Source organism: Aedes aegypti, chromosome 3, assembly GCF_002204515.2.
Source record: "Aedes aegypti strain LVP_AGWG chromosome 3, AaegL5.0 Primary Assembly, whole genome shotgun sequence".
NCBI classification, from domain to species: Eukaryota; Metazoa; Arthropoda; class Insecta; order Diptera; family Culicidae; genus Aedes; species Aedes aegypti.
Window position 1 is genome coordinate 85,077,192 of NC_035109.1, and position 12,235 is coordinate 85,089,426.

At 37.7% G+C, this 12,235-nt stretch overlaps 1 protein-coding gene across 1 annotated transcript in view; it reads right to left on the reverse strand.

Moving 5' to 3' along the window:
• Positions 1-11,322, reverse strand: part of LOC5579183 — a 44,854-nt gene extending 33,532 nt beyond the window's left edge. The window contains exon 1 of the mRNA XM_021853439.1: positions 10,023-11,322. Within this exon, the coding sequence (XP_021709131.1) occupies positions 10,023-10,149 (127 nt within the window). The 5' untranslated portion in view covers positions 10,150-11,322. The remainder of the gene's footprint in view (positions 1-10,022) is intronic.
• Between the last annotated feature and the right edge of the window lie 913 nt (positions 11,323-12,235).

Sequence of the window (12,235 nt, forward strand, 5' to 3'; positions counted from 1 at the left end):
TCCAAATTCACTAAGTAGATGCAGGTTATACTACGGAACGACTGCTCCTTGTATTGTTTTACACAGTGGTTGTCTAAACGGCGAACATTATCAAGTTTTCCGTCGGGTTCCGGTAGACTGATGCATTTTGTATCATACTACCAAATAAAATCTGTGTCAGCCTGTCTGTACTTCACAACTTATCAACAAAAACACGATTTGGTTTCAATTGCATGAAAAATAACGTTCAATTGCAATATTATTTCAATTGAACCAATATTTCCATACATTTTCTCGACGACGAACTCGCGTACCACATAATGTTCATGGATGACGAAGGGTTCAATCAATCACACATTTATACGACCGCACGAATCTTCTCTTGCTGTAGGGATCTCCATGTACTTTACTTCACCACTTAACACTCTTCTACACTTCAAATTTCTTATTTCATCATCAATTTTGAATGATTTTGAAAGGCCACATCAGAAGATGATGAAGAAACAAGCCACAACTAGAAGGCCTCAACACATTTTAGAGTAAACAAAGGCGTCAACTCACAGGCCTCATCAGCGTCGGCCGGCGTCTATGGGCACAAATGAAAAGGGCTGCACAGCTTTTGGTGAAATAAAAGCCTCATTTCCTTTGACTCGTTTTTTTAGCAGGATTTTTTGCTAAAATGATAGTAATGAATATTCATAGCTATAAATCAGTTTATCCATCGACTTTCGGGACGATAAAATAACATACAATGCTTATATTCATAATTTAAATTTGATTTATTGTTTGACAAAACAAGATTGCATTTTTCTCATTGTTTACTTTTTGGAGATGAGGCCTTTTGAATTGTTAGTCTTGCATTCAGAAATTACTACAGATATTCCTGCTAAGATTAAAAATATACGTGAATACGGAGCAGATTATAAAACAACGTTTGCAAAATGAGGGACAACAGGGAAAAAAGCCCTTGTCAAGTTGTGGGTGTTTCATTTCATCAAAATTTTGAAGAAGTATTCTATCAGACTTATATCTGAATATCAGCGTTGCAAAAATCTCTTATTATCACCGAACCTGTGGAGTAGTCTCTACAAGAATTTCTACAAGCAATGAATTCCAGAAGAAATCTTCAATTATTCTTCAATCATGCAAATCCAATGACCGTTCTAAATGTTTCGTTATTCTAATTTCAAAGGGACTTTAACGGTCATTCCTCTTTTCAAACCAGAATTGTGACACACAAATACCACTCCTACTATATTTATAGAAATAGATAGCTAATCTCAATTGTTGCAGACGTACAAACCGGATGATTTACCACAATAATCTGGAAATCGTCCCCTTTCAACTCCTGAAGGTCACAGAAACAACAACTTCTTTACCAACGAAAATGAAAACAAACGATAGGCTGAAAATCTCCCCAAGCCAAGCGGGTAAATAATGGCTAACGCATGCACAGCTCACCGAAAAACAAATCAAGGCGCCGACCAACGATGATTTTCTACTTCTCTGCCACCATCGTCGCCGTCTCGTCTTTATTGACCGACGACCGACTGCTCATTGTTGTCGTCGCCAGCATTTAGCAACCTTCAAGGCAACTCTCACTTTGGCTTGGTTGCTTGCTAATATAATAATACATTTTTGCCACCATCATTCTCGAAACCGGTCGTGGTCGTCGTCGTCGTGAGGAATCAAAACAATATGCGTCTTGGTTTGGCCCACATTGTTACCCATTCAAATTCACCGCGATTTTTTAACTGCACAACGGTTCGAGCCACAGGACAGACACGGATGCATTATTATACATACATCTTCTTCTTCTTCTTCTTGACATTACGTCCCCACTGGGAGAGAACCGGCTTCTCAGCTTAGTGTTCTTATTAGCACTTCCACAGTTATTAACTGAGAGCTTTCTTTGCCTAAATTGCCATTTTCGCATTCGTATATCGTGTGGCAGGTACGATGATACTCTATGCCCATGGAGGTCAAGGAAATTTCCATTACGAAAAGATCCTGGACCGACCGGGATTCGAACCCAGACACCTTCAGCATGGCTTTGCATTGTAGCCGCGGACTCTAACCACTCGGCTAAGGAAGGCCCCCATTCAGGTTGTAAGTATTGGAAATTATCTGGTATGGAATACCTCAATTTGGTATTCAGTAGTTATTTTCTTCTGCTAGGGTTTCCTTCCCATTTTAGCACAGGCGATCTACCAATTTGCTTTAATTCTCGCATAATCTGGGATCAAACGAGCTACACACATGGTTACCAATGGCTTTTAGCAATGGACAAGTCTGATCATATTCATTTTTTAATCACATGTTCACATATGTTTCATGAAGTATTGTACAAACTTCCTTAAATATAATAACTTGGAGTTAAGGGGCCAGGTATCAGGTATCAGGTATCAGAAGGCCGGCTCCAGAGGCATTCCCCGTCATTTGGGTGATTTGTGCCATCGCCATATTTGAGCCTATTTCATCATCTACCCAATGGAACAGAAAAAGGAAGGGAAAGATGGGGGGAATAGGAGTGAGGAGTGAGTGAGGAGGAAAATCGAATAAGCGAAATGAGAGCATGTAGCTCCATACGACAATGGGTTCGAACAGTACCCTGAAAAAGGCAATGTAAACCGCATGAGCGTAAATAGAGCCTATAGCTCATTACCACAGCGGGTTAAGATTAACAGAAGGTCCTCAAGATTCAGGATTCTGAAATCAGTTTCACTTAAGTGTTTAACAAGTCAAGCATAATTCTTCAATCCGACGTAACTGCAAAAATAAACAAATCGAGATTTGCTTTGCATGGGCTTGACAAACGCGTAATCTACATATTGAGCCTACAAAAATATTCCTAAAACCATTTTTGGATTTTTTAAAATAAATTTCAATTCTGCCCTATGTGCACTTTACTCAGTGTTTTTAATTTGGCTACATACACCCTACGTTTGTAAACGACTCAACTGACAACATTTTTCATTCTAGCACATACACCGTACATATGCTCATAGTAAAGCGACCAATATGCAGAATCAACACATAAAATTTTAATCAGCAGATACGTCATACTGTTTCCGAATCACTAAACATGTTGGAAATCGAAAAATTCGGATTTACACAGCTGCAGCTAGAGACGCGTTGGCAAACGGATGTGGAACATGATCAGTATTCGGTTATAGAAAATATTTCTTACCAAATTTCTCACAAGAACTATTCTCCATCTACTTTTGTTACTCACGGCTCCGTCCGGTGCTCCTGCTAGTTAAGTTGAAATTGGAAACATTGGGAAACCAATATTCGTTGTAGTTGAACGTAAAAACTGACGAATTGACTAACTTTATCAAGTTTTATGTGAATTTTCAAACCGGTGTATGTGCAACTTCAAAACAATACTGGTGTACATGACGTGACGCATGTGAAAAACGAACTGTCAAACCGACGCAACAAACAAGGTGTATGTATCAATCAAGGTATGATATCGACGAACCATCATGGTGTATGTGAGCAGCAGAAAGCAAAAGGGTTTATTCGATAATTTTACCAGTTTTTCAATCTAATTCAAAACAAATCCGGATTGTTCAATAGTGGTTAGAAACAGTGTTCTTTTTTTAACCTATGGTAGACATAGTAATAGAAAAAATGCAAAACATTTTAAATAGGATTTAAAATGCTTTACAATAAATTGCATCGCATTTTTCTCGAATCCTTCCGAATGTTAGATACGCCTATTTGAAAAATCATGCTTGAAGTAATTGAAATCGCAATTACGCGAAAACTGAACAGTTACGTATCAGGTGACAAGGAGTTCCATAATCGGAATTACAACTATCACACATAAATGTATCAGCACGCTGAATATTTGCCATGTCATCGGCAGTGGCCAGTCAAGGTTGTGACCAAGTGACTGCAATTCTGCTTTGACTGTTTTGATTTGACCTTTGGGGATGGCTCAGTAATGGATAACTTTGTTTGACGACATGACTCAAAATTATTCCAATATTGCAAAAGTTGCCGCCCAAGAATTCCAGAAGCTTCACCCAGCACTTCGAAATTGGAATATCTGGCTGAGGGCCAATGAAGTCATGGGTACTCCATTGCGAGCTAATTCATTAGCCAATTTATTCACAGCAGTGGAAGAACAGCCAGGAGCCATACAAGGTTTACAGAGTTCACTGAATTCAGTTCCTCAAATTGAGTTCGACATGCAATAATAAGCTTAGACCCTGAGTTGGCTGTAACATGATCTTTTAAGGTGAAACATCTCGAAATCCAAAGATGGCCGTCACAATGGCCGATTTGTGACCCTACTCGCGTTTTCAAAGGCACAAAACTGGAGAAATAGTAGGCAATCGTTCCTGATCTTCTTATTTTAAGCTTTCTGCTAGTGCACAAAGCCAAAATAAAAAGTGCACTGTTGTTGGAGGCCTGCTTTGCGAGATTTGTGCCTTTGAAGTTTTAGTGCAATCTCAGAAGTTGATTTCAAGCTGTTTCACCTTAAAGCAGCCACACTATCTGACACATTCCTTTAGCCAGACGTGCACTTTTCCCGTGAAGGGAGTAGTGTAAAAAAATTGCTATAAGGAAAGTGACAAATAATTGTGAGATAACTTGGAGCAAGTACATTTGTGTCTTAATTCACCAGAAGTGGAAACATCCAAATCACTAGGCAAGATCTTTTATAGTTTAATTGATACTGTATGTCAAAGTTATAGTTTTTAAGAAAAATCAAAAATTCAGTTTAAACACAAGGTACACATTGAATATAATATACTGCATAATTGTAATATTTTACACAGATCTTTATACACTGTCCGAAAGCTTATTCAAAAAGCTATCTTAGAAAAATAACATGAAATAAAAATTCGTACCTTAGGTCGGAAAAATGCGGGGAGTGCATTGAAAAAAAAAATATGTTTGATTTTTTATCGAAACCCTACACATCTTACACTTTTTTGTCCCAAGTTGTCCCAGGCTAAAAGAGATAACTTTCCATTCTACGATTGAACAGAAAGCTACCGCAGCTGTCACATTACTGATTTTCACAATGTATCATCGATCGGCTGCGATGATACCTTGGAAACCACGGTGATGACCAGTGTTGGGAAACTCGTGAGTACTCACTGAAAACTGCAAACTCACTCGCGAGTATGAGTTGTACAGCTTGAACTCTCGCGTGAGTATACTCAGTCGTGAGTTTCAGTTGTACAACTCATACTCGTGAGTGAGTTTTCGACTAACATTTACTCACTCGTGAGTAATTTTACTCACTTGAAATATTGTAAATATTCTAAAAGCTTGCGAATGGCTCAAATAAATAATAAGTAATAAGTAAGGCTATTCTTGGGGTGACCTTATTCAAATGATAACATGAAAATTTTATTCTGAAAACTATTTGATGCACGCAAAACGTTATTATAATATGAATTCTTAACACAAGCTGTAATTTATGTTTGGTGTTTCGCTGCGCATGTTGCATCGTAAATGCTCTTTTCTTTTGACGTTACACCTCTACTGGGCCAGATTCACCTTTTTGGCCTAATGTACTTAAGATATGAGCATTTCCACATTTATCAACTATAAGCTATATTTTTTTGCCAATTGACTATTTTTTATACTTTACGATATGCAGCACTACTGCAATAATAAAAACCTGAGACAGAGACTCGACAAAACGTATCTGAGTTTCGTGCCAAACAGCGTTGCCAGCAATATTTTGTGCGACAACTTCAGCACCAGCTTTTCAATTTTCATTTTTTCCGGTTTCCTGACAACACATAGATCATAAAAGAGGAGCAGAAATCTAACAATAAGTCAGGTGCCACATGTCTTAGACTTAGATAGAATCGAACAAAAGAAGTTAAAAAAATATTTCAGAAAATAATTTTTAATCTATTTTTTATTCATTATGGGACTAGATTAAACGTTGAAAATGATACATTTTTAAATGTCTGTTCCTTAAACAGCGCTATTAAAAATTCTATATTGAAAAATTGTGCAAACTCGCTATTACCACATAACAGTAATGACCAAACAATAATCAGAGGCCCGTATAATGGTTTAATGAGGATACACTTATCATTCAGTATCTATATAGAAACCAAGCAAAATATAATAAATTCCGAACATTTTTCTGATCAGAAATCTTTATTCGGCAACGTTGCATACAAGTTTTCTAGAACAAACTTGCAAATTACATAAGGTTTGCTGAAAATATTCAAAAGCAAAATTACATATGAAATGGGCAAGATGCCAATCGCAAACCAAATTTATGTGAGGTACCGCGGGACAAGTGGGTAAATGGGGTAAGTGAAATTAATTTGTATGTTTTACTGAATATGACGGGGTTGGTGGTCTGATGGCTACCGCTTCTGCTTCATATGCAGAAGGTCATGGGTTCAATCCCAGGCCCGTCCCTTTCCTCGTACTTTGTAGTTGTATATCTCTCACTTGCTTCTATCTTCCATTCTAAATATACCACACTCAAGCTATTCGTTCATAGCAAACGCTAGAACCAAAGACGGACAAGAAACCGTTTCCCTAACGCTTCCTACTTCCACGCGCACGCCTTTCTTACGCCTGATACATAGGTAGTCTGCTAACCACAAAAGCAAACCTCTCTGCCATGCCTTTCCCCCAATCCATACACTCCCGCATGAACTGACGTGGATGCAGTGGAATATACGGTCTACGTGGGAGTCAGTTCAATGCATCATCAATTCCTCCCCCTTCCCCTCATTGGTCTGCATTCTGACGTGGCAGGTGCCATTGTTGCCTAAAAATAGAAGATCACCAGCACTTATACACTGAGGATGCCTGTTAGTCCCAAGCAGTCATTCGGTTTGTTCCTTGTATAAGTGCAGCTGATCTGGCGATACTGGAGTGCATCCACGGGCGGCCAATCAAGCTCAAGCTCAAGCTCAAGCTCAATTTGTATGTTTTACTGAATATATGTATTCTAGCGATGGGAGATTTTGGATCGATGTTCCGAAAATCGATTTTTTTGTTCCGATTAATGAAGTGTAATAAAAATATATAATTTTTTTGTAAGTTTTCATATGAGCTTGATATTTGAATCGATTCAAATGATTCGATTAAATAACATCGATTCGATTCAGTAACATCGATGTTATGGCCAATTTGGCCCAACGCTAATGTATTCACTTTTCAAACTCATGCGTAAACCTTTGAGGCCATTCAGAGCATTACGATAGATAAGAGATTCCTGCGATTTTTCAACCATTATTGCATAATAGAGTGAAAGATTGTCTACCTGTCAACTATTACTCCGTTACAAGTTGGCGGCGTGCAATCTTGTATTGATATGTTCAGTAGAAAAAAGTTGCAGAAAATAATTCTCTATACCACATCTAAGTTGTACTCTCTGACAGTTTTAAACTGAAAATAAAAGTTTTGGGATTAATTCGACCTAGACATAAAAATAACTGAATTAAAACACCATCAATTTTCTAATCACGTGGGGCAAGTAAAAAGTTTCTCATTAGAGATTGAATTTGTGTTTTCTTTTTAGGTAGCTATTAGTAAACAAGGTTCGCAATTATCATAGAAAATCGGAACGTGCTTCAAATTCAAGAAACACAATACTCAAAGCGATAAAAGCTATTACTAATCATGGAACTTCTCTAAAAGAGATTGCCAGACGATATTAATGTGTCTACTTCGGACAGCCGATAGAAAGGAAAACGTTGATTGAAAAGTTGCAATATAAGAGAACGCACGGGAATCTCATGGAATGTAAATGTAAAGCTAGTCCAAAACATAAAAATGGGGTATGGGTCTATCCACACAAAAAAGAATTCGAATACTATTGAAGGATTCCGTTCCAAAAAATAATTTCTCCCGAAGAGTTATGTTATGTCATATCCGACTTTCTTAGAAACAAATAACGACCGGTGAAAATTCTACAGAGCCGAAACTGAACAGAAGAAAATTGAATTGACAAGAATAAAATTTTCTTTGTTTACATGTTACTTTCCTAAGGAACAGGACGCCTTAACTAATGTTGAAGTTAATAGAAATCGTGAATATAACTGAATTTCAATTTATTGTTCAAAAACTTGTGGAGCAAGTGAAAAGTGACATTTTGCAAAAACTTTTTCTGTATTTTTTTTTTCATTTTTACATAAAAATCAATTTTAGCATACTGTTTATATTTGGTGGGAGTCAAGTTAAAAACTAATGACGACCTCATTTATTTCAATTTCAAGTCTTTAAAATTTGAAGAATCTCAACTATACGATTTCCATTACCCACTTGCCCCACGGTACCTTATTCCATTTTTACTAATATTTCAATTCAACTTTGAATATCAATAACATAAACGCGTTCAGAAAAAGTTACAGTATTTATTTTATGCCACTAAACGAAATAAATTGGTCTGGAAAGTATTTGAACACAATGGGACTTGTTTATCCATTTTGAAAAACTGGCTCTGAATTCGGTAAAGTTTAAACAACCATACTATAAAACTGCATATCACATTACACACTGAAGTCGACAACAGCTGTAAACCCTTTGAATTATTTACATTTACAGTCTTCCACCTAGTATAGAGCATACTAATGTACAATTTTATTTTGCTATGGAAATTGGTTACTCACCATACTCACAAAGAGTAACTTGCTCACTCACCGAGAGTAATGACGTCATACTCACTGCGAGTATTACTCTTTACGAGAGTAATACTCGCAGTGAGTTATGACGTCATACTCTCGCGTGAGTTAGAGTAAGGAATGAGTGACTCACAGCGTGAGTATTACTCGCAAACGAGTACGAGAGTGAGTATTTTTTAACTCGCGAGCACGAGTTTCCCAACACTGGTGATGACTGTTGTTGTCGGCTGTTTTTATTAAATTTATTTCCAAGGGTACTTTGAGATGTAAACTTAAGGATTGTGAAGAATTTAGCTTCACAAATTTGCACTTTTTTGATTTAGGGCTTTTTGAATTTTACCAATATTTTTAACCATTTTCTTTTAAAAACAGCTAACGAAAAATTCAGATGATGACTGAATATCGCTAAATCATTCATATCATCATTTTTTTTTTAAGTTATAATATTTATAATGGTTTGCACAACGTTAATCGCATAAATGGCTTATATGCATCATTAGTAACAAAACTTGGGGGCCCAGATAACCGTAGCGGTAAACGCGCAGCTATTGAGCATGACCATGCTGAGGGTCGTGGGTTCGAAACCGCTTGTCAAGCATCTTTTCGTAAAAGAAATTTTCTCGTTTCCCAGGGCATAGATTATCTTCGTACCTGCCACACGATATACACAGGCAAAAATGGTCAATCGGCAAAGAAAGCTCTCAGTTAATAACTGTGGAAGTGCTCATAAGAACACTAATCTGAGAAGCAGGCTTTGTCCCAGTTGGGACGTAACGTTTTTCATGAAAAAAAAATTACTTTTAGTTAAGGGGACAAGATCTTAACCACCGTCATCATCGAAACATCGAAAGTAGTTTTCTATACAAAACTGAAAAATATTCAATGAAAATGTGTTCACTGTGTTTCGGTTAGAGAATAGAAGACGTATACACATTCTTATGTAAATTTTCTTGATTTTGAACGAATGTACGATGTTTTGCTACGAATTTGGATAATCCAATCACGAATTATTGAAAGAAATCCCGGAGGATCACGCAACCCCTAGTGGATTAATACAACAAAAAATACCGGAAAAATTTGGTAGAATTTTCTGAATTAACTTTTGGTAACATTGGAAAGAGTGCTTCTCGCAATATCGCTGAAATTCCTAGAAAAGTAATTTGAAATGCCAAATTTTAGTCAACAACATTTTTGGAACAAATGTCATGTTTTTTAGAAGATATTTATAATCTAAGAATGTATTGATTGATATTAGTTATACATAGTCGTATATTAGTTTTAATTTTCAGGAACTCATACTTTGAGTAAGACAATTTTCGACGGCCGTTAGGGCTACATAACTACATAATATATTATACTATATCAAAGTTTAATAGTTAGTGAACAATGCTTAAAACCGTAGCAACAGGAACCTACCTTCATACTTCTGGATCTTCGACTTGATATACCCGACCGTGTCCCGATCGCTGACGGTCACCTCGAACTCGTACCCGGTTAGGGTTTCCACGATAATCTCGAACGATGGGCTCCACATCTTCCACATCTACGTCGTACAACTACAACTACTACTAATCGGCTAGCAGCTGATCCGGAACACCAACCCAAGCAAGTGGTTTTAGTTAGCGTTGTATCAACTAATAATATTCACACAATCGCACCAAGCTTTTTGCACGATGTGATAGATGATGGATGCTTTCAGCAGAGCAGGAACGAGATGATGAAATAGTGCCTTCTTTTACACAAAGACAAAACCGGACACTCCGACGTTCGAATATTTTTCTTTTAATCTCTCGTTCGAAATGAAGGTGTTTTGATTTTGCTTTATTTTGACTTTTCTTCCCACGTCTTCTTAAGCCGCGGCGCAACTCGGCGCCTACTTTGGGCCGCAAGATGCACACTCACAAGGTTTTGCCAGAAAAACGCACACTACTCTTCTGCCTGCCAGAGGAAGCACAAACACGAATTTTACGAGCGAGAAAAAAGAAAAGTGACACGAGTGAAATTTTTTTCCTCCTCCTTCTACGGGCCACGGGTTCAACAGCTGCCGTCTGTGAAGCTTTTGAAGGACGACTGGGTTTTTTTCTTCGTCAGAACATATTTTAATCAAATTTAACTGATTAGGTTTTTGTTTTCTTGAAAACTCAAATCAAACGAAAATTGATGCACTTCATTTCATCAAACGGATAATGTTAATAATGCCGTTTCCAGGTAGGCTGTGGTTCTCCCATGGCAACTCCTTCCCGATGAGTCATGCCTTATTTTCGCAAAAATTCTCCCTCAAATCACTGATCGCACAATTTCTTCAAAATGTAACCATTAACCAATTAATGCGGCAATTAACCGATTTGAAAATCACCATTTATTACGACACGTCCGGACACTGTCCCGATTGCGGTCCGCAAGCAAAATGCGTTTTAATTTTCGTCGACCATCTTTCTTTTGCACTGCACACAAACTGCTGGCTGGGAAGCGAATCCGGAGAACCCACCAGATTTTCACTTCTTTTTGGTCGTCGCCCAACGGCGACGGTGGCCAACGACTCTGGTAATGCGCGGCACAGATTCCATGCACGGAATTATTGTCCCGAAACACTAGCTTTCAAGCACCACCGAAGGATTTTCTCTACAACGCAACAGCAGAAAGATTCGTCAGCTTGCTCCACAAAACAGAAAAAATACACTCTCGCAGGAGGACGACCCGATGATGACTCGCGCGGCTGCAGCGAAAACTTTTCGAGCTCGAATTTGAAAACGAAGTGGCTGCTCGATTTTCGTTTGTCAAAAACGACGACGTTGATTGTTCCCCCAGTGTGAATTGTATGGAAACGTACACACGTCGCCGCAGTTCTAAAAAAGGGCCAATGACCGAAATGTATAAGCAAATAAATAATTGGATTTTGACCACTTTATCCACAGAGCCCAATTCAACCTATAGGACTTTGCACTGTTTTGATTTTTTATGGGATTTTGACATTTACTGGTCTTGTTGTTTACAAATCTCACGAATGAGTGAGAAGGAGAAGTACATTTTTGTGCAGAGCCCCATTTGACTTCTGTTAACTCAAAACACAGACAAACAGACATAACACTGTCGATCGTATCAATCGCACATTTTTACGGTCAAATTGAAAGTATATATATTTAGTATATAATGTAGTGCCACTACTTTGGCAAAATTTCCCTCTAAAATATTGGCTATATCATATTGCAATTTTAGAGATAACTTTCCATTCTACGGTTGAACAGAAAGCTACCGCAATTGTCACATTACTGATTTTCACAATCGACTGCGATGATACCTTGGAAACCACGGTGATGACTGTTGTTGTCGGCTGTTTTTCAATGCTTTGGACTCTACTAGCATACTTTGATTAGATGTTTTCGTTCAATGATACAATGATTCTCAAGCCTGCGGTAGAACTTTGACAGCTGCGGTAGCACTCGGCGGCTACCGCAGAATGGAAAATTTTCAAAAGAACTGCAATATTCATACTTTAATTAAAAAAATGGGTCCAAATTTGAACCTTGACACTTTTGATCATGTTTGACGTTTGCTTAGTCGAGAAAAACGCCACAGTTTTTTTTAAAGCTAGCAAAACCCAATTTCAATACTTTTTTTAGTTGATAAAT